This window comes from Camelina sativa, chromosome 2, assembly GCF_000633955.1.
Source record: "Camelina sativa cultivar DH55 chromosome 2, Cs, whole genome shotgun sequence".
NCBI lineage: Eukaryota > Viridiplantae > Streptophyta > Magnoliopsida > Brassicales > Brassicaceae > Camelina > Camelina sativa.
In genome coordinates, this window is record NC_025686.1 from 13,152,440 (window position 1) to 13,178,417 (window position 25,978).

Here is a 25,978-nt window from a genome sequence, read left to right on the forward strand (position 1 = left end):
TTTAAAAAAAAAAAAAAAAATACAATTACACTCATTTCTCTCAGCCCTAAAAAAAAGCTTCACGCCGTTGTTCTTCTTCTTCCTCTGCTCTCTCTGTCCCAAACTCACAAATCTCCGTCGATTCATCCCTCCCAGGTAAGCTTCTTCACCCAATTTATACTTTCGCATTTGCTTACATTAAACCTAAGTAGAGTTCCCCGATTCATAAACCCTACCTGTTCCCATTAATCAAGATTTAAACCAAACCAGAACCTCTAATTGTTGCTGCAACGTAGAAACACTTAATTTCGAATTCTCTGTATGTATCTTTGAATCTGAATCTGTATTTGAGTTTTTCATTTCTCTCTTCAGTGAAAAAAAAATCTTTGTATCCCTTTTGTCTTAAGAAATAGTGGGATTGATGTTCAATGCTAGGTGAACTTTTCTGAATCATTTTTTTTCCTTGGAACATGATTTTGCTTGAGATTTTTTTGTAGGAAATTCTTAATTAGTTTTTTAAGTGTGATCTTTGTAAGAACAGAAGTAGGATTAAGATAATGAGTAAAACCAATCTTGTCTTTGTAGGATACTAGTTCTTGGCTTATCAAAGTTATTCGTTTGCCTCATTTGAAGTAGTGGCATAAGTTTTGTCTGATAAAGGAGAATATGTAAACGTTAATTCTTGAATCCTTACAAGATGTGATTCTGTCATGGTTTCCTGACTCTGTTTCTGTTTCTTTAGTGCCTTAGTGTCATTAGTGGACTTTAGAAGGTTGATGATTGTTGTTAGTTTTACTAGTTTTTTTGGCAAAGGAGGAACTATTGCATTACATGTCTTTTTGATGAATACTTCTATCATGTGAGGTCTCTCGTTTTTTATTGTTTATATAAGCCGTTTATGTGAAAGAATGTCAAAACTGTTGTGACCTTAGATGATCAAAATAAATTCACGTTTTTTTTTTCTTTTCTTAATATGGTTTCTGCAGATTGTTGCTTCTCGTGTTTATGGTAAGTGTTCATCACTCTGAATCTATATTAATAAACTCTTGATTGTGGCTCTGTTGAATATAGAATAGGGATGTTAAGAATGGGTTTTAACCCGATGGGTACCCGGGACCCATGAAAAGTAAGAGACCCAAAGATATGTTAAAATTTTCTGGGTTTTAAATGGTTCGGGTACCCAATTTGGAAAGTCTTATTCGGGTTTATCTTATCGGGTTATGGGTACCCATGAGACTTAAAAAAAAAAAAATCATATGTGATAAACGATGTCGTTTCTCTTATTTTAGTCAATTGATAACTTAACCCTAAAACTAAAATCCCCAAATCGATTCTCAGCCACCGTAAGTCTCTCTCACTCTCTCAGCCACCGTAAGAAAGTTTTTTTCTGGGTTATACTTCTGTGTCTCCACTTATAGAATAAAAATATGATGAGTTAGTGTTTGAACACATAATTTGAACACATAATTATTGTTCTATTCTGTCTTGGCTGGTTGAATTAGCTAATCAAAGATAACAGGATCAGGTTGTGTAGATATCATATGAATTAGGAAGATCGAGGAAGAATGAACTTGTTTTGTGAATTATGCAAGTGTTCTGTCTCATGATTTCTGAATATTTGTTGTCAAATAATTAGTTCACTTCTGTTGTTTTCTTTGTTAAGTTATAACATGCAACCGCAGCAATGACAATGTAAGCTGAATCTAAGAAATTCAGATCTTTGTTTCTGCAGATTGATCTTCTTAATGAGAAGCTGATCCACTGAAGCCGCTTGAAGATCTGCTTGAACGTGAGGGTCTTTTGACACGAAGGTATTTCCTTTGCTACAACTGATCGATATAAAATATAATTTGTTGGTCAATGATTTTTGCCTTTTAGTAAATTTTGGCCATTTGTTTATATTAAACATTTGTTTTGAGTGGCGTGTGACTGATTTGTTGCCGTTGCATGTATTTTGGTTGACAATGTGATTGAGATTGAGATTATAACATAAACAAAGACACATTGTTTTATAATCTCCGGTTCTCTCATAGTTTGTTTTAATCTTCCTTAGTATGTTTGTTTGTTTTAATCTTCTATATTATAGAACCAGAAATAGAGTTTTTAACGAATCTGATCATAATCTTGACATTTTTGGCTCGGTGCTAGTCAATGGTAATGCTTCTTTCATCATCGCAATTTCTCTCATATTTAGGCAAAGATTTTGGTTATCTGTTTTATTATGTGCCGTTCATAATGATTTTTACATCTGTATTTCTGCCTCCTTGAATCTTAATCTGTATTTGTGTTTTTCATTTTCTCTCTTCAGATTCAGTGAAAAAAAAATGGCTTTTTGCAATAAGCTAAGCCGTCTCGTGAGGCAGAGTGAGAACGCTTCCATGATTGGGTCTATCAGGTCTTTCTCTGCTGAGGCCACTCACCATAGATACCACCAGGAGACTCACAACTTTCTTGAGCCAGAAAGCTATATTGGTAGCTGGGAAGCTCCAAAGGATCCGAAAGACGCAGAGAGGAAGCTTGCACAACTTAGGAGAGATTATGCAAAGAAAGTTACAGTGTATCGTAAAGAGTACATTCATGAGATTGAGATGCTTCGTGTTGAGAAGCAGGCTAAGGATGAGGCTAGGTTGTTGGCTGAACGAGCTGCGAATGAGGAGAGGAGACGGTTGAAGGCTGAGGCTGCTAAGGTTAGGGCTGAGGAACGTAAGATTGCTGATGAAGAGTTCAGGCAAACCCTGGTGAGTTCTCACTTCCTCTGTTCTCAATTCTTTTCTTCCTTGTATAGGAACTGTGATGGATGTTGAATCAACTAGTTAGTTTAGTGTGAGATGATTCTTGGAGAAATGAGGAAAAGGGTGGGTCTGGATAAGCTTTGTCTGGCATATGGGGAAACAAAGTGTTGTTTCCTCTTGAAATTTTGGGAACTTTGCCTAGTTGTGGTTTAAGGTGTAGTAATATATAAAAGGGTGTTTGTGATTTGAAGAGAAAAAAACTTTGGAGTATAGCTGGAGATGTATAATTAATTAAGAGCTTGGATAATCGTTGCTTAGAAGTTGAGATTTTTCTATGAATCCTGTAATCATCATGGTCTCTCTACAGTAGTTGTTGTTGTTGTGGTTCCAGCTTTGGAATCTTGCCTGTATCAAACATAAGATAGGTTTCGATGCTTGATCTTGATGCTTTCTCAGTGGGAATGTGGGAGGGCAGTGAAACTTATTAGTTAGAAGCTTCATTTGTTCGAGCTTGTAGGTAGATGAAACATTGTACACGCACACATTTGCCAAAATAGTGTCTACTGACTGATAAAATTGATTTCACGTACTTGTTTCTGCAAATTGACTGAGAAGTGTACACAATCCCTGGTTTCTGATTCTTGTTTGAGTTCCTCATTTCTCTTGGTCACACAGCCTTGGAGCAGTAATGGTCATAGTGTTTTCCTTAGACCTGTTGATTTATATAGACCTGTCTTTTGTGTATAATAAATTGTAGATGAAAGAAAGAGCGGAGAAGCTAGAGATCTGGAAGATGATGGGTATAAAAAGGGAAGAGAAGATCAAAGAGAGAAAGAAGCTACTACATGAGCAGAGTTCATTGTGGATCGAGCCAAAGGAACTGGAGAGGAAGATTACAGAAGCCTTGGTTGACACCATTGTTCTTTAAACCAAAAGCTTCTCTTCTTTTGAATCTTTGTTTTAAGGGAAGATCACTTTAGTCCCTTTTGTTGAAAGACAACTCTTTTCCTTCTTCTTCTTCAGATAGACAAAGAAAGGCAAAGGCTGTGTTTAGCCGTTTTGCATTACGCACATAATTCGGATAAAAACTTGAAATACGTCTTCTGAACCGATCTCTTGTTTGTGGTTTTGATGTCGTCATGTATGGTGGTTAATAAGAACATCTGTCCATTAATTTGAATCTTTCATTGATTTTTAATAACACAACGTGAGTAGTATTATAACTAATGAGCCTTGGCCCAATATCAAGTAATGGGCTTAGTAGACCTCTATCAGCATGAAATGTTTTCGTAATTATATAGAGACATAGAGGCAATAGTGTAATTTTATCGCTAGGAGAAAACACTCGAGTTCTCTTCGTCGTCTTTTGCCTCTGCGGCGATGAAGAGAAGAGAAAATCATAGCAACTGGGCGGAGCTTCCGCCGGAGTTGACGTCTTTAATTCTTCTCCGTCTAAGCACGATTGAGATACTCCACGTCGCTCAGAAGGTGTGCAGCTCGTGGCGACGCGTATGTAAAAAGACCCATCGATGTGGACCAAAATCGATGCGACGTGAATCCCAGAAAACTTCGAAGCTTGGAGGTTCGACCTCGAGAACATGTGCCTTAACGCCGTTGATCTTAGCCGTGGAGGCTTGCTGGAGATCAACATTAAGAACTTCGGGAGCGATTCTCTCCTTACCTACGTCGCCGATAGGTTCTTTCTTTCTTCAAATCCCTAAAACTCACAAAATTTTCTGATAATGTTAAGGCTTGAGATCTTTTAATTATAGTAAGCCTCTCAAATGCTGTGTTGTCTAGGGTTTGAGTTATATGAAATGCCCCCAAATTGTGTTTGAGTTTGTTCCTAAGTGTTGTTGATAAAAGGTAGTAGGAAAGAAGGTTGTTGTGTTGTTCTTATAAGCAGTTATAATAACTCTTTATCTGATATGCAGATCAAGTAATCTTAGACGCCTTGGAGTTGTTGACTGTGGTGAACAAGTAACCGGCTATGGGATTCTCGAAGCTGTTGTGAAGCTCCCATTGCTTGAAGAACTCGAGATTTCTTCAGACTCGTTTATCTGAGGATGGGATTTGAAAGCTGTATGCCAGTCTTGTCCAAATCTGAGGACGTTGATGATAATAAGGCTGTTAAAGCTTAAAGTCTCGGATTACTTGGTGGAATCTGGCGATGGTATTGCGCTAGTGCAATCGCTGATACAATGCCTAGTCTTCGCCACCTCCAGCTTCTAGGGAACGGATTATCAGACGCTGGTTTAAATGCCATTCTTGACAATTTTCAAAACCTAGAACATCTTGATATACGTTGTCGGTGTTTCAACGTTTACCTGCCTGGGGGTCTAGAGAAGCAGTGTTACGATAGGTTCAAAGAAGGCTATGATTACTCATATGATGACAGCGACAAAAATGATGACAGCGAGCAGGAGTACGTCGACGACATGCAACTATCATTCTGACTCGTAGTATTATGACTAAACAAGGATAAGCGCGGTGAAGAATGCAGTGACAAGTTGTACTGACTGGTTATCAACTTGTTCATGTCCTCTTTTCAGTAACTAGTTTCAGTGGATGTCTGTCTGTGTCCCTCTTTTACCTTAGTGTTAGCTTTTGAGTTCGAGCGTGTGAATTACTCGCCAGATATAGCATGTTTCTTTCAGCGCAAGTCACAAACTTCTTATAAGAACATCGCCTTCTTGTCGGGTTAATAAGGATTAGCCTAATTACTAATAGTGCTCAATCTTTGCAACGTTTACACATTCTCTCGTGTCGACACCAACGTTTTACACATTCTTCGTCAATTTCTACCTTAGCATAATCCATGGTGTCAACATCGACGCCTAGCACGTTTCTCGTCAATGCCGATGGTGAAACGATTGTTACAATGTCATCAACGTCTGCAAAAACATCATCAAATGTACTAGCTGCAAACTTGAGTTTGAACAAGATCCGGTTAGATTTATATTCTGTTAATAGTAACAGAATTAAGGATAATTGGTTTTATATATTCAAAGAATTAATCGATCCCTCGCCCATGTAAACTTTATTTGTTACAGTATTTTGCAGAAACATTGTTATGAAAACAAAATTGAAATATCTGACGTAATAAAACAATGTACAAAACAAAATTGAACTATATCATATCATATCAGTAACTTTGATGAAATGAAAATAGAAACAGAAGAAAACATAAAAGGGAAGAAAAAGAAGAAGACAAAAAGTGACAGGCTGGCAAAATTAGTCATTCAGCTTATTTCACTGTCAGCCACATGGCATTTTTTTTTTTTTTTTTGAGACTTTCCCTTCTCTTCCCCACAGTTCCCTTTTTTTTTTTTTTTGGGTATTCTCAAAAATGCCCTTTTTTCCATATCCCTTTTTAAAATACCCCTTTATGTTGACGATTTTTAAAACTACCCCTTTTTATATACAAAATGACCAAATTACCCTTTATTGAGTGACAGCAAGAATGTACAGTCATCAAAATCGAAAATATTTTCCTACCAAAAAAATTTCCCGCCAAAATATTTTTTTTCCTGCCAAAATCGAAAATTTTTCCCGCCAAAATCGAAAATTTTTCCCACCAAAAAATATTGAAATTTATACCTTTTAAAAACATTGTAAACGCTTTTAAAAAACTTTTAAAAGTGTTTACAAGGTTTTTAAAAGGTTTTTAAGCACATTGTAAACGCTTTTAAAAACCTTGTAAATGTTTTTAAAAGGTTTTTAAACACCTTGTAAATGCTTTTAGTTTTTAAAAGCATTTACAAGGTGTTTAAAAACCTTTTAAAACCCTTTTAAAAATCTTATAAAAACTTTTACAAGGTTTTTAAAAACATTGTAAAAGCGTTTACAAGGTGTTTAAAAACCTTTTAAAAATCTTTTTAAAAACCATTTGAAAACCTTTTTAAAACCTTTTAAAAACCTTTTAAAAACCTTTTAAAAACCTTTTAAAACCCTTTTAAAAATCTTATAAAAACTTTTACAAGGTTTTTAAAAACATTGTAAAAGCGTTTACAAGGTGTTTAAAAACCTTTTAAAAACCTTGTAAATTTTTTTTTGCGGAAAAAATTTTGGCGGGAAAATTTTTTTGTCGAAATTTTTTATCTCAAAAAATTTTTGGCGGGAAAATTTTTTCGAAAAATTTTTGGCGGGAAAATATGTCGGAAATTTTTTGGCGGGACAATTTGTTTTTCTTTTTATTGAATAAAATAATTTTCATCTAAGGGTAAAATGGTCATTAAAAATTAAAAGAGAGCAAAAATAAAAATGGCCAGAAAAGAGGGTATTTTTGAAAAGGGGTATATCAAAAAGGGCATTTTTAACAAATTCTGTTTTTTTTTTCTTAATATTCCCACATTTACTATATAGTATATACATTCAAACTTTACTCATTTTCATTCTCTTGTTTTTCTTGGTTTTCTTTTAAACCTTATCTTGTTTTATATAATATTTTTATTCAAAATTTGATATTCTTGGCACAAAAAGTAATATATCTATATCAATTTTTTAATCTTTTGATGTTTTTTACTTAAAGATCAGATTACTAAAATGAGATATTAAGTTGATTACAGTAAAATATAAAAAATTAATAATTAAACAATAATTAGAAATAAGATATTTAAATATGATAATAATTGATTAGTCTTTTTTTAACATCTTCATTTTTTAATAATTTGAATACAATAATACAAATGTATCAATGACCTTACAGATTGAAACTCTACATACCATACAACCAATATTTAAGGACACAACACAAAAGTGAAAAACATATCGTTTTTGTTATAAATAAGCCTTAAATGTCAACAGATTAATCAATCTGTTATTTTCTTTCATCGTCTTTGTTGTCGGTCTATTTTGATCTTTTTGTTGGGCTGTCTCTTCTGTTATGTAGCACTAAAACTTGTTTTGAAAATCAAAGGCTTGTGATCCATCAGTTACATCGCTAACCATACAAACATTTCCATCTCCGGCGCTAGGCGATGGTACTATATTGGCTGTAAATATCACTCATGATAAATCCATAATATTGATTCCTTTGTTGATATTCTTCAATGGCCAGAATTGAAAAGTTCGGGTAAGTTCTTCAGATGACTTCGATAAAAGGTCATTTGGTAGATGTAACGGTTGGTGATTCTTTTTGTTCCCTTGGTAGAAGATAAACTGTCTCCAAAACCACTGAAACATAGAGAATGGAAATAAATCATCATCAAACTTTTTCCTTGCCTTTAGATGTGAGTGAAAGAGGCCCATAACCACTGAGCAGAGATGGAGATGGTGTTTAATGATAAGTTCTTGCCGAGTCTTGAAGTCGCCATCAGTTGAGTCACCGGGATCCCAGATCCAACATTGTAAATCACCTCTCAAAAATAAGTTTATGTCGAAACAAAGTCGACAATACATATGAGAACCGATTTCAATCATAGAACAAAGAGAATCGCTTGAACAGACCTTCAGCGGATAGGCATCCACACACCACCAATAAACTCGTCCTATTGTGGTCGGAATGAATCTCATCCTAAAGGAGAGGAAAATTATGAAAAATTGAAAAAAGAAGGCCAACGAATTTGCATAAATCATTGGCAAATTATTAGAGATTTATATATAGAACATGAAATTGAAAATTGAAAACAAAAGAGAAACACCGACCGACGTCAAGGAGTTAAAACTTAACACTTACTTCACATTTACTTCGGTTAAATCAATATTTTTAAAAAAGTTAAAGATATTGTCAATAAAATAAGTAAATCCAAGATATATTATATATATATAATTTATGATGCCAGAATCACAGTTTACTATTCTATATATTCCCTCAGTTTCAATATATTAGATATGTTAGGCTTTTTTTTGTCAAGTTTCTGTACACTTTTTATATTAATTTGATAATTTTGACTATTTAAAATTTTTAGTATTTTTCTATTGATTGAATTTAGTTAAATGTTATAATATTTTTATTTTTTTTTATCTTTGTGTGTTTAGCTAAAAGAACTTATAGATTAATTTGGAACAGAAGGAATATCTTAAATGTGAAAAGAATTAGACACTATAGCAAATTCGGATCAGATATTGATCGGAAAACTCTGAATATCCAATATTTTTTTTGGATTTCAAATTTTAAATATTTTTCCGTTCCTAAACATCTAGAGTTCTAGACCATAACACTATGACATCATATTGACGACGACAAAACAATGAAAAAGACATAATAAAACCAAAAACATTAGAAAAAAAAAAATCAAACACTAAAAAAACAATTTCTTATCTAAAAAAAGTTACAAAAAGAAAACCAAACACATGCACTCTCTAAATAAAAGACAAAAAAAATCAATTTCAGACAACCATTTTTATTTTTTCTTTACGAAGACAAGCAAAAAAAAAAAAGAGGTCGTTTTCTCTCTCTCTCTCTCGGCCGGTGAATGAGAAGATCTGTCGGCGATAATACGTTACGATTCTTCTTCTTCATTCTTTGTAGCCAAAAGAAAAAAAAAATGGTAGTAATTGCAAATTAGTGGAAATTAATGATAAAATTTATAACACATTAAATTAAAATATAATATTTTTATTTTTCATTTACCATTTGGTTGTCTTTTCCTTAATATGCTCAATAATTTATAAAGTCTTAAAATGCTAATACCCCCATAAATAAAGGCTGTCATTTGGGGTTAATTTTGCATCTTTTTTAAAAAAATATTTTTCTTTTTAATGTAATTATTCTGTACTATAAAATATCATAATTTGTCTTTTATTCTATCATTTTATACTGTTTGCTCAATCATCATCATAAAAAAAAAAAAAAGAGCTTCTTCTGTTCTGTGTTGTTGTTCTCTCTGTGGTCATCATAACTCTTCTCCTTCTTCTTTCTTTCCTTCACTCCCTTCTTCTTCGCTCTTTCTCTCACTGTCGGGTTACATTTGGGCGCGAAAAGTTCTCCCCTTTTTCCCCTGCCTTTTTCTCTGACAGCTTTTCTTTTGTGTTTTTTTTCGTTACAACTAAAGATGATGCCAGTAAGTACGTCTTCTTATTATTTTGGTTTAGTTCTTAACTCTCCTTGTCCTTTGCTGTCTTGTCCGAAATTTCCTTGATCGAGACGAAGCTTCGAAACTCGAATCCAATTCGCTTTCTGGGTCTTGGTCATTTCTCCGGATCCGTTTGAGAAATGATTCCTTTTGTTATCTATTTATTAGAATCGAACCCAATTTATGTTTATCGTATTCGGATCTGAATTTTGGTAGCTCTTAGTAAGAGTTTTATGTTTTGTTTTTTTTTTTTGCAGGTGGAACTAGTTTTGTTGCTGGCATTGAGCTGTGTGATTCCGATTTACGGCGGCGTATGTGATCAGAAACCGAAGATGAGAGAACACATTATGAGAATTACGGAGTTTGGTGCTGTGGGAGATGGTAAAACGTTGAACACACTTGCTTTTCAGAATGCTGTCTTCTCTCTTAAGTCTTATGCCGATAAAGGTGGTGCTCAGCTTTTTGTTCCTCCCGGACGCTGGCTCACTGGTAGTTTCAATCTCACTAGTCATATTACTCTATTTCTCGACAAAGACGCCGTCATACTTGCCTCCCAGGTATGTCTGTATGTTCTACGCCTCTTTTGTCTTATGTTTTTGATCATTCTATTGTGTGTGTGTGTGTGTGTGCCTCTCTTTGTCTTAAGATCAGAGTTTGTGTGTGGCTTAACTACTCCATAGAACTTTCTGGTTAGCTTTAGAGATTCATGTCTTTTCCTGATGGAGTAGATTTTGATGTGTAGAAAACCCCAAATTTGGTGAACTAGGCATTGTGGCTTAGGATGATCTCTAGCTCCATTTACAATACTGCCTGAGTGATTCAAAATGTCGTAGCTATGTACCATGGTCTGCATTGTTACCAATCAGAACATTTGTGTCTTTTGGTTCTTACCTCGAACAAAAAATCTGTATATAGGATCCATCGCATTGGCAAGTAGTGGATCCATTACCGTCATATGGACAGGGCGTTGATCTACCAGGGAAGAGATACCTGAGTTTGATAAACGGTGATACGCTACATGATGTAATAATAACAGGTAATAATAATACATGATTTGATCTTTTCATTTTTATTTTGTTTGTCAATGCTAATGTTCCATATTTTTCGGTCTTAGGTGATAATGGTACTATAGATGGACAAGGCCTGGTTTGGTGGGATCGGTTCAATACCAATTCTTTAGAGTACAGTCGCCCTCACCTCATCGAGCTTGTCTCTTCCGAAAATGTCTTTGTCTCAAATCTTACGTTCTTGAATGCTCCTGCTTATACTATCCATTCGGTTTATTCTAAGTAAGCATCAGTTTGAAAATGCCTCACTTATAATTGTTAGCTCCTTTGGTTTTGAAAAATTTGGTAAACTCTTTAACTCTGGTCACTGATCTTTTGCAGCAATGTATACATTCATAATGTAACAGCTAACACTTCTCCTGAATCTCCTTATACCATCGGCATTGTCCCAGGTTAGTTGTTATGAATGATCCCAACAAGACAGCTGATGCATAAATAGGTGTTTAAACAATTGTTGCAGCACTAGAATCTCATACTGTTTGTTTTCTATTTTTTTTTTCTTTCAGATTCTACTGTAAATGTGTGTATCCAAGATTCTACCATCAACATGGGTTATGATGCAATTTCCCTTAAAAGCGGTTGGGACCAATACGGTATTTCGTATGCAAGAGCTACTGCAAACGTTGAGATAAGAAACGTTCACCTCGGAGGAGCTTATGGTTCCTCCATTTCCTTTGGTAGTGAAATGTCTGGTGGCATATCTGATGTCGAGGTCAAAGATGTTCACATACACAACTCGTTAACCGGGATTGCCTTTAGAACAACAAAAGGAAGAGGAGGTTACATAAAAGAGATTGATATCTCCAACGTCCATATGGTTAACGTTGGTACTGCGTTTATAGCCAACGGTAGCTTCGGCACTCATCCGGATTCTGGTTTCGACGAAAATGCTTTCCCGCTCGTGAGTCACATCAGATTACATGACATTGTAGGAGAAAACATCAGCATCGCCGGGGGTTTCTTTGGAACCAAAGAGTCTCCTTTCACTTCGATCATCTTATCGAACATCTCTCTGTCGATCAAGAACTCGGATTCTCCTGTTGATTCTTGGCAATGCTCGTATGTTGACGGGTCATCAGAATCCGTAGTCCCTGAACCATGCCCTGAGCTAAAGAGTTTTGATAGTGACTATGGTAGAGCTGAGTCCTTATGAGAGTCAGCTCCGCATGATTCATATTTGTTTTTTTAAGATAGCTAAAAAAGGTCAGATTCTTTCTTTTTCTTTATTCCCCTCCCCATCCAATAAACCACAGTGTGTAGAATTTAACCTGTTCAAAATTCCCCCCTCCATTGTTTGGTGTTGTTGCAGCTTGTGAGATTTTATATAATCTTGTACAGGTTCATTTCTTCATTCATGTGTGTAGTAATCAAAGAAAATTTTGTTCAAATCTTTATTTTGTTGTAATTGGGCTTATTTAGAAAGCCCAGCCCAATAAGGAAGAGTTGCTTCGTGAAAGAGACGAAACCATTCGCTTACCAAACACAGAGACACACACCTCTTCATTTTCCCAACCATCTTCTTCTTTTTTTCGCCACCATAATATTTATTTTTCCTTACTGTGCAACCCCAAAAATTAAATTAATAAATAAACTAATTGAGTGATAGATAAAAAAATAATATCATTAAAAAAAAAAAAAATTTCCCATTTGGTTCCTTCATCTTCCCCAATCTCTTGTTGTTCTAAAACCCTAGAAACTCACTTAGTTTTTTCCCCCAAGTCTTTCACTTTGATATCAACCAGAGTACAAAGAAAGAAGCATCTTTTAACTCTCTTCTCTTCTGTGTTTTTTCTGGGGAGAAAGAAATTTTCAGTTTTTTTGGTTTCAATTTGTTTCGAAGCGATCGATTTTTTTTTTTTATTTGGGGATTAGCGTAACAATGTCGGGTTCAGGAGGAGTTTCAATCGCACGTACAGCGATCCGTGGTGAGAATCGGTTTTATAACCCACCTCCGATGCGTAGGATGCAGCAAGAGGCGCAATTGCAGCAACAGATTAGGGAGAAGCAACGGCGTGATGATGCTCATCAAGAAGAAGAAGAGGTGGTTTTGATTGATAAGGAGCGGAGGAAGGCTGCCAGTGTTGTTGCTATGCCTCCCCCGAGGTCTAGGAAAGGTCTTGGTGTTACGGAGACTAGCAGCAAGAATCGGGTTCTTGTTTCTGGGTCTGATGTTTGCGCCGGTTCTTCTGATTCTTCTTCTGGGTCGGGTCGGTCTAGTCGGGTTCAGAGTGATGGGTCTAACTTGGATCGGTTCTTGGAGCATACTACTCCTCTTGTCCCTGCCCGTTTATTTCCTATGGTTAGATGATTTCAAATCTTGAGTCTTTTTTGCTTCATTTGCGGCTCTGCTTGAACTGGAGATTGTAGTTTGTTGTGTTTATAATCTCGTTTGTATTGTTGATCTAAGTAAGTTAGTGAGACTTTGTAATCATACTTTGGAGTTGAATTGGGAAGACTTTGAGACTATCTTGTGATTTAGTTTAGAACTCAGTGCAAGATGTGTTGTGAGCATTGATTATCGCTGCGTGTTTGTTTTCTTTTTTCTAGAGGAGCAGGTGGGAACTTAAAACCCGTGAATCAGATTGCCATACATATTTTGTTCTGGAGGATCTCTGGGAGTCATTTGCAGAATGGAGTGCATATGGTGCTGGTGTTCCTCTAGATATGCAGGAGAGCGACTCCACCGTCCAGTATTATGTACCTTACTTATCTGGTATTCAGTTATATGTTGACCCGTCGAAGAAGCCTAGGTTAGTTGTTTGAGATGTTTAAGGTTTATTGTACGAAAGAGCTCTTCCGTCTATTTTTCTATTTGATGGTTTTGATTATTTTCTTGTTTTTATTAGAAATCCAGTTGAGGATAACGAAGGAAGTAGTGAAGGAAGCAGCAGTAGTAGGGTTGAGAAGTTACCTAATCATGCTAAGACTTTGCAGAATGAGGTGGGCTTGAGTGTCAACGAACTGAATAGAGTTAGTCTGAGAGATCAATCTGTTGCTGGCTCGTTGTCTAGTGGAGAAAATGATATCAGCAATACTCAGGGACGGTTACTATTTGAGTACTTGGAGTATGAACCTCCGTTTGGCCGTGAACCTCTGGCTAACAAAGTAAAATGTTCTCTTCAAACAAAGACAGCTCTTTTCGTTGTTTACTTTCAATATTTTTACTAACGCTTTCATATACACCAGGTCTCGGATCTTGCGTCAAGATTTCCCGAGCTCATGACATACCGCAGCTGTGATCTTCTTCCTTCCAGTTGGGTCTCTGTGTCATGGTATGTTTCAAGTGAACCCTCTTGTGAGTCTTGAGATCATTACTTATGCGTGGACGGATATGAAATGACGAATTTTTTAATTTATGGTGTCTTAGGTATCCAATATACAGAATACCGGTTGGTCCAACACTACAAAATCTCGATGCATGCTTTCTAACGTTCCATTCTCTCTCAACACCACCTCCTCAAAGTAAGTAAAGCCTATGACATAATGTGAACATGAGATCGTTACTATGTTCTGATCGTTACAACCTAGTGTGACCTCTTACACAGTGTTGTCTATGTACTGGATCAGGTGCTATGGGTTGCAGTGATTCAGAACGAACGACAAAGCTACCGTTGCCTACTTTTGGACTCGCATCTTATAAGCTGAAAGTATCCGTGTGGAACCAAAACAGAAGTCAAGAGTCCCAAAAGATCACTTCTTTGCTACAAGCTGCAGAAAAATGGCTCAAGCGTCTGCAAGTTGATCATCCGGACTACAGATTCTTCACCTCTAACAGCCCACAAATGAGGTGAAAATGAAAGATACTTTCTTGACCATCGATTTGCCTCTGGTCTGATCAAAAGACCCATTATCTGCTCTGCTCTTACTTCACATATAAAGTCTCTCTTACACTGAAGAACCACCAAATAGTGGACAGACTCTTGCGTGTTTTTCAGGCGATTTAAGAGTCTCTGCTGTTACATTTTCAGAAGATGCTTTGTGAATTGTTAGCCTAATCTTCCTTTATCTTCTGATACTTAGTCTTTTGCTTTTCCCTGAATAAGGATTTGAGGAGCCCATATAGTGAAATCTGCGAGGAGTGCTTTTGTAATGTTGAGAAGCAACACTTTTTGTGATACAATTTGATTGCTGAACTGAAACACAGCTTTGGCTTATATATCAATCTCTTACCAGGTTTTTATACTGAAAAGTTTTAAGCATTGACATATTTCTGAGTCTTTAGTAGAGAGAAAAAGTTCTTATTTTTATAGACATAAAAGATACCCCAAGAACATTTGATTACAACATATACTCTGCATGCCCTTAAGCTATAAAGGCCTTGCTACATACATTGAGACTAATGTATGATTGCTTGATACACCATTACAATATACGATATCTAGAGGGAATAGAACTTGTCTTCAAGCATGGTTGACCAAAGCAATCCCCGCACAAACTCACTCTTTTTCGCCTTCTCTTGATCTTCGTTTGAAAGTGATACTTGTCTTGTGTTGCTGTCAAGTATTGACAAAAATAGGCTCTATGTGAAAACAAACCGAAGCAAGCAGCGCATGTTTTAATAGGACAGCATGACACTATACCTTTTAGGGGTGTCCCTAGGTGAAACTTCTGCTACGGAGTCTACTTCAGAGATGGGTATAGCCGAAGGGGGTTTGAACATAAAGGATGAGAGCAGAGGATCAGAATCTATATTGGACGAAGGAATGAAAGTGGAAGACCCTCCAAGAGGCTGTAAGTTAGCTTCACGAAGCTCTTTTTTAAGCGTAAGATAGGCAGAGCTATATCCACCTCTACGCAACATTCTCCTTCGTTGCACGTAAAATCTCTCACTATCAAGGAATACGCAAAATAACTCTTCAACTCTACCAAAACCGTTAAAGAGCTTAATTAAATTTCATAAGGATATCTTAAATATGTTCCCATGCTGCGTTGTAATATGGCCAACGATGTCCAATCCCACCCTCTTTGAGCAGACAGGACATACCTAGTACAACAATCACAAGCAAACTCTGTTTTAATATAACCATTCAGCACTCTGTTATCACATCAAAGATGACACACAAGGAAAACTAATTAACTAATTACATAATCATCTAATTCAGAAGCATTGCAAGATACAACACTTGATACTTGATTAAGCTAAATAATGCGTAAAAGTGCAACACTTTGTTAGGTTGATTACTAGTATCATGGTACACTAGTAATACTCAATGTGATCATTTAACTACTCTGTTCAGTGTTCACATATCAAAGATGGCACGTAAGAGACCTTAAATTACTAGTTATACAACCGTTTAATTCAGAAACATTCTCAAGAGAGTCAAATGGTAAATTACAACGGGTTACAATGCTCACTTGATTAAGCAAAACAATGGGTTAAAAGCAACAACGTTTTCCATCTCAAGAAAGCTTCAAAATTTGGAAATTAAACCTAACCTAAACATAAACCAAACACACCTAAGAAGCCATGGAACTCAATATTTATTAAAAAGAAGTCAAAGTAAAAGAATTCACATTACCCCATTCTTAGCCTCGACAGGATGATTCACATCAATATGACAACAAAGCCCAACAATATCAAACTCATCTGCACAAAACGGACACATAAACTCTGCTTTCGAATCGTCTTCTCCTTCCACATCTCCCAAACACAAATCTGCCCCAACCCCAAATAAAAACAAGTGTTTTTTTTCCACCATTAAATCACAACAAAAGGATGAAACTTTACAATCTTTAACAAACCTGAACGAGATTGGTAACGCCGTGAAGAAGACGATGATGAAAACACAGAAGGACAGCTGATCCACGAATTCGAATCCATTTCTTCTTAATTGTCAAAGATTGGGAACACAAGAACAGATAATTTACAGGATATGTTATAGAGATTAAGAAGAAACTGAATCTAATAAATTAACCAAACCCTAGAACTAGAACGATGTAAAGAGAAGAGAGAGAGAGAGAGAGAGAGAGTGGAAACAAGAGCTGTGACCAGAAGTAGAACTACTGGTTCGGAGTTTGTTTGTATTTACAGACTTGACCAAACCGAAACAAGTGGTTGTGTTTTGTAACTGCGTTTATTAATTAATATATTATTATTATGTCACTTTCACACGTGTGGCCTTTTGTGGCTCGTGCGTGTGTGTATGTTTTTTTTTCCTCTTTTTTCCTTTTTTGTTTTGTTTTTCTTTTTTGGTAATTAGCCACTAATTATATATCTAAGTTGTGCTTTTACTAGGGAAAGTGGATAACAAATGAAAGTGAAATGGCAATTACACACAATACATCTAAACCACTCTATATGATTTTTTTTGTTTTTGTGTTGAACTTCTCCATTCACCCCCTTTTCTCTCAGCCAATCAGAATCTTTCATATAATATTTCATTTAAAAAATAAATCAAAATTAAATTAAAAAGCAAATCAAATTAAGGAAACAAATTCTGTATACTTTTAATTAAGGAAATTTAAATATTAGTTTGGTTTAGATTTTTAAAATTAGAATAAAATTATATATCGGTTTGGGTTTACAAATGAAGTGGTTAGGGTTTAGATTTTACAACTAAAACGAAATTATATGTCGGTTTGGGTTTACAAATGAGGTGGTTAGGGTTTAGATTTTATAATTAGAATGAAATTATATATCGGTTTGGGTACAAATAAGATGGTTAGGGTTTAGATTTTACAAGTAGAACAAAATTATATATCGGTTTGTGTTCACAAATGAGATGTTAGGGTTTAGATTTCACGATTAGAACAAAATTATATGTCGATTTGGGTTCACAAATGAGATGATTATGGTTTAGATTTTACAAGTAGAACAAAATTATATATCGGTTTGGGTTCACAAATGAGATGGTTAAGGTTTAGATTTTATATATGTCGGTTTGGGTTTATTAAAGAGCGGTTTAAATTTTTTTAATTTATAATAATATATATAGATTTATTTCCTTATTTTATAAGGAGGTGAATGGAAAGGTTCACCCCTAGGGGTGAATCCAAGTATTGTTCATATATAAATATATACATGTTTCCTATAATAATAAACTAATACGAATATATAAACAACTATGCTTGGATAACCGCAACCATATAGTTAGCAATAATCATAACAACTATTTTTTTTTTATTGTTAGCAATGGTATTCCAACAAATTTTCTTTAGTAAAGAAAAATGATTCTGGCTAACAAGGAAAAAAGATGCTACTACATATTTTCTGAAATTCCCTGACTTATAATTTATATAAAAAAAACTATAGTTGGTTGGAGTAATTGGATAAAAGTATTTCAAAAAAATTCATAAAAGTAGTTTGATGCTTCCACTCTCCACATCAACTAATTAAATCAAATCTATTTTATCGACTTATATCTAAAAAAGAAAACGTAATTTATTGTCACTTTTTTAATATTTATCTTATTCCTAATTTAATGACTAAATATATTTTTAATATTAATATATCACTAGATTGTAATTCCACAATCTTTTCGGTAAAATCAACCAAAATTTTTGTATTCTTATCTTTCTAAAAAAATGAACAAAAAAGAACTACAAAATTATAAAACAAAGTGATAGTAGTTGAATTTTTTTGAATCTAAGTAAATTACATGGGTAACCCCTTATTGGACTAAAGTTATTGTGTTTATGAGTGTTCTAAAGTGATTGGTTGAGTTGTTATCGCATAATGATTAGTTAGTCGCATAATGTCTAGAGTTATTCCTCCTGTTTTTTTACCTATATATTATTCAACTTGACGTCGTATTTGTCAATAATTTTTCATAGCATCAGTGTCCTATACTTGCACCTACAAAGTTAAAAAAAAAATGGTAGAATCAATAGTAGCTAATGCCGAGAGCAGCTTTAATGCTGGCTCTGAAGTAAGAGTTTCATACAAAAGAAGGCTAAAAAATAATTTTTAAAAAGATTAAAGGGTTAAAATGTGAAGAATCGTATGTTAAAAGGAGTTTGAAGAGAAAATTAAAAAACGCATAGGTGTCTGTTTCCGATTGGTTAAAATTTTAAGACAAAAGGGAAAAAAATTTTGGTCGATCTTCTTCGTCTCTCTCGTCTCTTTTTCGTCTTCTCTCGTCTCTCTGGCGGACGAAAACGTCTACGAGCTATAATTTTTGTGTTCATCTATTGAATTTTTTTGTTTTTTTTTTATGGATTCACTCTTCGGCACTTCCCCCTCATACTTTTTCTTTGCATTTTCCTGATAAAGGTTATGTGATTTCAGGAACGGTTGTTGACAATCGAACTTGAAGAATCACACCTCAAGCTAAACAAATGTAACCAAATGTAAGCTAATGTGATCACATGATTCTGTAGTGGTTACGTTATCCTTTGAAAAGCTTACGCTCTAATTAGCTAGCGTGCATTATGTTGGTCTTAAGACTCCTAACTACTAACTAGGCACATAGTGCAAAAGTATATTTCTTTTCTTGACCAGCGGTAATATTTACTTGCAGGAACAGCGGGCAGAGTTGTAAGTTTCTAGACGGTGATCGTTTGCAAATTCGACAACTCTAAGCAAGAGATGGACGCTGATTCCAAGAAATATATTTATGTCTACGCTTATATCCCGATCTGGTGAGCTAACCTTCAGTGTTTTGCTCTGTGGGTTTTGCTTTGTTTTACTTTTAAAATTGGTCGAAGTTGAAGTCAGTGTAGCGACATAGTAGCTATTAAGTAGCTGAATCAGTTTGATTTGAACTTGTAAATTAGAGCTATACTGACCTTAACTTGTTATTTTTGTTTAGTTATGAGAATGATATTTTTAGATGTTTTGTTAGTTGTTTACATAGTAGCTATTAAGTAGCTGAATCAGTTTGCCTAGTTTGTATTTTCTTTTCTACCCTCTCTAAGTAGAGAATTGAAGTTCTGATTCTTAATGGCTATGAGAACTTATATCAAAGATTGATCGGAGGGAAGCAATGAAGCATCTCTGTGTTAACATCTTCAAAGGGTTTTGTTCCTTCCTCTTAACACGTCTGTTGCTTCTTTTTGTTCATGTTTCTTACGTTTCTTTTCTCGTTTTGCAGGTTTATTTTGGAAGCTTTGTGGTGAGATGATGGTTTGTTGCAGATCAAAGGCGATGAAATTGGCTGCTGCAGATGGTTTGTGATTATGTTTTCGGTTTCAATCAGTTTTGGCAAGTTGACAAGTAAAAGAAGATGGCAAGTTGACATGTAAAAGAAGATGGCAGGAGGACAAGTTAAAGAAGATGACAAGTTTAAGAAACCCTTTACCATTGGAGGAGGATAAATTTTAGAACAACTTAAGGGTTTCTTAAAATAATAGATCTAACCTCAATGACAACTCATTATTTCTCCACCAAACGTCTTATATGTGTGCGTAGTATAGCTGTAAAGGAGCACTCTTTCCATCTATTTTTATTTGCTTCCCGATAATGCAGTCTTCAGAGAACTTTTGAAATATCTTGAATTAACATCCTTAAAAACAGACATTTAAGCAATCAAAAATAGTTAGTCAATATAGAAACCAGCCTCATTTTTTCTCTCAAAAGTCTTAAAGTAAGGAAAAAAAAAAAAAATTGTAGCTCTCTAATCGTTGACTGAAATGTACACAGAGATTTTCCAAGATTCAAAGCTATCTGCACGGATCATAGCAAGTATACACTTCTTTAAAGATTGAAAACAACTGTTCAAGACTATCGAGAGAAGAAACATTTGATATATGGGAGCTCATTACTCTTCTAAATTCCAAACTCAGACTCTTAAATGCTTGGTATGTACGACTGAACAAAGAAACTTGCTTCCCAATTCAAAAAAGTATTAGATAAATAATTCGGTTCGGCGAAAAGCTTATCCATCTCTAGCCGTATATATGCATGCGTCCAAATTCTGCTAAGAAACCAATGCCTAGCGAGGCCATGATCACTTTTATCTTCCTCTGGACACATGCGCTATGAAATATGTTTGACCAAAGTAATAAGCAAAAGAACAAGGGTATATAGTTTAGCCTTTTGTAACTTTGAACTCACACCCAAAAACTAAACTTTGATTCTGAGCCAGATAAACAAAATGGAGCACAAAGGATTTCTACCCAAGAGGCCAAGACAATGAGACTCTTTAAGCAACGATCAAAACTCAAGACTTTACATACTATAAGAACATAGAAACATACCAAAATCTTCACTGATGATATATAATCTCCTCTAAACTCTCTCACTCCAAAACGTATCAATGCTGCTGTGATTTCTTGAGAAAAAAAAAAAAAATTAAAAGAGAAGCAGAGAGATATAAGAGAAAGTAAAAAATAGAACACGCGTAAAAAAATTTACACGTAATTTCCTTAATCCATTTTTCGAAGCTAAACCAAAATCTAAAATTCTGTTACTAAGATAAATTAGTTTGGGGTCCACTTCCTATCTTTACTCATTTAAAAATGATTAATAATTATTATGTGATAATATCAGAATAATTTTTGGTTAAAAGGGAGAACGTAGGCTCAAAACACGCAGTATTATATGCAGCCACCGATCGTCCAATATGGCTGAGACTTTGGACCACGGTGGAGTTCCAGCTAGTGACGATGGTGGTGGCCGTCCATCTAGAGATCATCCAAACAATATCTCCGACATGTTTCCAAGCAACTTCCCCGAGGGTTTGCGAGTGTTAGTATTCGATGAAGATCCTGCGTATCTTCTCATATTGGAGAGGCATCTCCAAGAGTTTCAATACCAAGGTGATCATTTTATGCATTTTCGAGTGTTGATCTACTTTTATGAAGTCTATAGTCAAAGCTGGTCTTACATTTTTCAATGTCCTATGAAAGAACATTTGTGCCCCTTTTTCGTTGATAACAAAATATTTTTTTTAGAAAAAATTGCTCTAAATTTTGACCTATGTTTGACACCTGCTTTGAGAGTCATCCTCCATTTCAGATTTTCTGAACATGATGAATCAAACAAAGTTTCAGAGCCGTCGTTCATATTTTATGATCTATAACTAGATTTATATAGAGGACAAGATTTTTCTGACCATCATCATTTCTTATTATTTTTGCAGTGACTACATGCAATGAAGAAGGTGTTGCTATATCTCTACTCCGCAACAATAAGTTCGACATTGCTATGATACAAGCTAATAATTCAAATGGTGATAGGATCCGGTGTATCTCGGAAATCGGATCAGAAATGGATCTTGCAATAATCAGTAAGAACCTAATCATATATGATTTTTTTTAATCAAAGTATTTAATTATCATGTGATTTACATTGGACTAAGAGTAGTTTCAGAATGCAACAACAAAAGCCTCCTTTTTTAACCCGCAGTGATATCTAAAGACGACTCGATACAATCGGTGGTCAAGTGGATGAGTACCGGTGCTATTGACTATCTCATAAAACCGATAAGACCCGATGATTTGCGGATAATATTTAAACACGTGGTAAAGAAGATGCTAGGAAGGAGGAGTCTTGTGACCGTAGAGGCAGAAGAGAAAGCAGCAGGTGAGAAGTCATCCTCGGTGGGAGATTCCACCATAAGAAACCCTAACAAGAGACAACGAAGTAGTTCCCCTAATGCAGAAGTCAACGAGGAGGATCATAATGATCATGATCGTGTTTGTGCTTCTAGCTCCAAGAAAAGACGGGTCGTGTGGGACGGTGAGCTTCACAAAAAGTTTCTAGACGCCGTGAATTTTCTGGGACACCATAGTGAGTCACAAACACTATTGTTCATAGTTACCATTTTCGGATTCATTATCTCTCTCAATAGATATGTATAAGTGTATAATTATGTGATAATTGGATTTTCATGCAGAAGCTGTTCCCAAGAAAATTTTAGAGATCATGAATGTTGAAAACATCAGTCGAGAAAACGTAGCCAGCCATCTCCAGGTAACGTTTCTTATTGTATGTATACTACACATCATTATATTGTTCAACAACCAATACATAAAATCAGTCCATTAGTTTCTACCAACGGTATGCTTTAATATATTTTCCTTTGATTACCTAAGTCTTAGAATTAAGGAGGAGGTTTTCATAACTACCACAAATACATGTTTACAAAAAAAATACCACTATTTTACTCTCAAATTTTAAAACTATCAAACTTTTATAGAGTAGTTATCTTTTTTTATATAGGATTTTATGAATCAGTTATAAACTTATAATAATGGTACTTATTAAATAACTTAAAGTTTTACAATAGTTTTATAAGATCTTTTGAACATTTATAATGCATATGTTATATAAACCAATACATTTAAAATTCATTCTCATAGTAGTAGTTTTTAGGGAACAAAACTAAAACGAGTTTTCCAAAAATGATGTTTCTCGTCACTATATCCATTTTTTCTTTTTTGCTAAGCAGTTCCATTTTTTTTTTTTGTGGTCCACTGATTTTTTTTTTTTTTTTAGGATGATTAAAATGTTACCGACCAGAATGTGTTACGAATATTATATGAGCTGCTTACTCATTAACCATCTTTTTTATCTGTACTATTAGAGATGGTAGGAGAAATAATAGAGAGGCGTTCACCCAATAAAATGCTTATACATCATTTTTAGTATTTTCTGTACACACCAGTATTTTTGTTATAAGTTATATGGATAAAATTAGTTTTTATATTTCTTCTATTAAATAATCACATCGAATCTCTCATTTATAGATATTTTCTGTTTCTTTTTAAGTTAAGTTGGTTTGCTATAGTTCATGATCTCTTACATATTGTATACTTAGCGGTTTTAACTTTGTATTTGCTTTTAGTTTTTCTTTTTTTTTTTTGGATCATTATAACAATGGATAATTCCATTCAACTATTTTCTTAATTGGGTGTTTAGAAATTTCGGATGGGTATGAAAAAGGAGAATGAAAAGATTAAGAGTGAGGAAACAACAAACCTATCTTTGATAACTCCGCAAGAAGGAATAATGTATGTTGGAGCAGCTGCATCACAATACTTCAGAGAAAAAATTTTCCAATTGCCAACACATCATGTCAACAATATTCCTCAACCTTCTTATGTGCCGCAACACACCACGAACCCTAACAATCTTATGACACATCTCGAACATCATTATGATGAGGCCTTTGCTGCGGTTTCTGGTAAAGACCTAGTGATGAATCATCAATATCACCATCACCATCATCATCACCATCAGACCTCGGACTTCACCGTCGAAGAAACTTTTGGGTATAACAACTTTCAAGAGGAAGAGCAGCCAGCTGCAGCCTTAATGTTGACGCCCAACCCGGATGAAGTAGAGTTGTACCCTTGCCAGTTGGAGTATACTTATTTGGAAAGGAGGAACAATCATGAAGCTGGGACATCATCATCCATGTTAAATTTGCCTCATTTAATTTCTCCTCCTTACACATATAGTTTAGATCAGGTGATGAGGCTTAAATTATATTTCTTATGTTTATTGAAAACACATTATGGTCATTTCTTATTTTCAGCATGTGTTCTTTCGTGTATAGCAGGAAAGTGGAGGATTCAGCTACAAACGTGATGTTACTCGGCCCATAAACTATAACAAGTCAGCCTAATCTTATTCGGTATGGCTAATGCAAGATTGGGATTTGCAAGAAGAAATCAAGATGGGTCATGATCGGGGCCAAGCATGAAGATGTAGAGATGATATTACAATTTCTTTTGTATCTTTGAACTTCTAAAATTCTAGGGTTTAGTACTATTTACTATATATTTTAGGTGGCATATCCTAGGATTCCCTTCTCTCCTTTTCAACATATATGTGTTAGCATGGATTTTTGGTGCAAGTCAAGTCAAGAAGTAGACGTTTGTTTTCTTTTCATTCACAATAAGAAGTTGCAAAAAAAACTGATTGTAAGTGTTTCAATTCTTCAATAAATTAGTATTTCTCCAACAACTAATAATGCATGTTGGTCGTCCTAGTTCACATCAAGAAAAAATATAATCATAACTTCAGATATATATATATATATATATATATATATAAATATGTGACCATATATAGTTAGTCAAAATCAGTTTGTCTATAACGTAATAATATGTTTCATAGAACGTAATGTAAAACAAAGACCAGTATTATGCCATACAAAAAACGTGATCCGGAAGCGTAAATATGTTATGATAATATTTCGAAAGCATATGGTACCTTTCCGGATTCAATATTTAGTATAGAAAACCCCATCATTGAGATGAGATTTGCCAAAAATTCTTATTGAAATGCTTGCTCATCTACATGATCGCTACAATAAACTCGCATAGAAACAATTAAAAAAATATCGATTGGAAAAAGTTTTAAAAAAATATTTCATAGAAATGATAATATGGACAACCACCCACGGGCCAAAACATGATCAATACCAACACACGAGTCCTCTTTTTAGTCCGTTAAGATGAGGACCTCGTGTATCAGCCCACGACAAGTTAACAAAAAAAAAGTCACAAGATACAATTTTATACATGTATAAAAAAAAAAGCATGTATATATTGTATTACATATATATATATATATAACTGTTTGTTTAATGAATAAAAACAAAAGAATATTAGAAAACTTTATAATTTTTGTAATAGATTTTTTATTATACTAAAAAAATAAAATAATATATCCCATGAACAAACCCCGAGAGAATGAATATGATTTTTCAGGTCACCACTCACCCGCGAGCCCAACAGATCGGGAATGACCCATCATAAGATCAATAATCGGAGCGGGTTTAATGGTCGGACCAATCCACTATTAAAATAAGAAAAATATCACATAGTTGCTGAAAATGTTTTTACTTCGTCAACTTTAAAATAAAACTCGAAAAAAAATGATTTAACAAACTAAGCTGAAAAAAAAAAAAAAAAAAAGAGTACAAGGACTGTGGAATTGAGATCCAGGAAAACCTTAAACATTGTTAACTTAAAGAAGAAAAAACACTATAAACCGTTTCTTAGTTCAAAAACCAAATATAAGCTAAATAAATAACACGTTGATTATCATTATCACTTTGGTCAAGGTCACGTATCGATTTTTATTGGACGCATCTTTTTTTCATCATTGCGAAATTTACATGGAGACTGAAAATCCCGCAAATTCATTCGAGTCCGACGACGGTATCTTTCGTTCAAAGAAAAAGAGGAAAACAAAAAACAAAACGAACTTAGTAAAATAGGTGAATAGGGTTTTAAAGATGGGAGAGGCCATTGGGGGTTTATATAAATAAGTCTTCGAAAGCAGAGATTT

At 34.7% G+C, this 25,978-nt stretch overlaps 7 protein-coding genes across 13 annotated transcripts; 6 read left to right on the plus strand and 1 right to left on the minus strand.

The window, feature by feature from the left end:
• Positions 28-3,893, plus strand: LOC104723609 (translation initiation factor IF-2). 5 transcript variants are annotated; one of them, XM_010442006.2, is made up of 5 exons: positions 32-135; positions 966-987; positions 1,712-1,790; positions 2,288-2,717; positions 3,469-3,893. In XM_010442006.2, exons 4-5 carry the CDS (start codon positions 2,304-2,306, stop codon positions 3,637-3,639), a joined length of 585 nt encoding a protein of 194 aa, XP_010440308.1. In that variant the 5' UTR covers positions 32-135; positions 966-987; positions 1,712-1,790; positions 2,288-2,303; the 3' UTR covers positions 3,640-3,893. The 5 variants fall into 5 exon arrangements, with proteins under 5 accessions (XP_010440302.1, XP_010440308.1, XP_010440326.1 ...); XM_010442000.2 differs by lacking the exon at positions 966-987 and having other exon boundaries at positions 28-135; XM_010442019.2 differs by lacking the exons at positions 32-135; positions 966-987 and adding an exon at positions 1,281-1,322.
• LOC104723641 (putative F-box/LRR-repeat protein 9) lies at positions 4,054-5,450 on the plus strand. Its single transcript, XM_010442035.1, has 2 exons — positions 4,054-4,407; positions 4,646-5,450. The coding sequence occupies exons 1-2, from the start codon at positions 4,310-4,312 to the stop codon at positions 4,773-4,775; spliced, it is 228 nt and encodes a 75-aa protein (XP_010440337.1). The 5' UTR covers positions 4,054-4,309; the 3' UTR covers positions 4,776-5,450.
• LOC104723650 (probable polygalacturonase) lies at positions 9,487-12,184 on the plus strand. 3 transcript variants are annotated; one of them, XM_010442045.2, is made up of 6 exons: positions 9,487-9,715; positions 9,985-10,284; positions 10,643-10,763; positions 10,842-11,016; positions 11,116-11,186; positions 11,301-12,184. In XM_010442045.2, exons 1-6 carry the CDS (start codon positions 9,707-9,709, stop codon positions 11,945-11,947), a joined length of 1,323 nt encoding a protein of 440 aa, XP_010440347.1. In that variant the 5' UTR covers positions 9,487-9,706; the 3' UTR covers positions 11,948-12,184. The 3 variants fall into 3 exon arrangements, with proteins under 3 accessions (XP_010440347.1, XP_010440353.1, XP_019090571.1); XM_010442051.2 differs by having other exon boundaries at positions 9,488-9,719; XM_019235026.1 differs by lacking the exon at positions 9,487-9,715 and having other exon boundaries at positions 9,730-10,284.
• On the plus strand, positions 12,403-14,950 carry LOC104723668. The gene is made up of 6 exons (XM_010442057.1): positions 12,403-13,093; positions 13,342-13,544; positions 13,641-13,899; positions 13,981-14,066; positions 14,162-14,256; positions 14,362-14,950. The coding sequence occupies exons 1-6, from the start codon at positions 12,674-12,676 to the stop codon at positions 14,583-14,585; spliced, it is 1,287 nt and encodes a 428-aa protein (XP_010440359.1). The 5' UTR covers positions 12,403-12,673; the 3' UTR covers positions 14,586-14,950.
• Positions 15,019-16,829, minus strand: LOC104723678 (protein DEHYDRATION-INDUCED 19 homolog 7). The gene is made up of 5 exons (XM_010442069.2): positions 16,537-16,829; positions 16,314-16,450; positions 15,701-15,778; positions 15,375-15,610; positions 15,019-15,287 (listed from the first exon to the last, which is right to left on the minus strand). The coding sequence occupies exons 1-5, from the start codon at positions 16,613-16,615 to the stop codon at positions 15,173-15,175; spliced, it is 645 nt and encodes a 214-aa protein (XP_010440371.1). The 5' UTR covers positions 16,616-16,829; the 3' UTR covers positions 15,019-15,172.
• Positions 21,297-22,723, plus strand: LOC104751570 (putative two-component response regulator-like APRR4). Its single transcript, XM_019230433.1, has 4 exons — positions 21,297-21,492; positions 21,816-21,962; positions 22,082-22,465; positions 22,572-22,723. The coding sequence occupies exons 1-4, from the start codon at positions 21,297-21,299 to the stop codon at positions 22,721-22,723; spliced, it is 879 nt and encodes a 292-aa protein (XP_019085978.1).
• LOC109126655 lies at positions 23,606-24,365 on the plus strand. The gene has a single exon (XM_019230435.1). It carries the CDS (start codon positions 23,606-23,608, stop codon positions 24,266-24,268), a length of 663 nt encoding a protein of 220 aa, XP_019085980.1. The 3' UTR covers positions 24,269-24,365.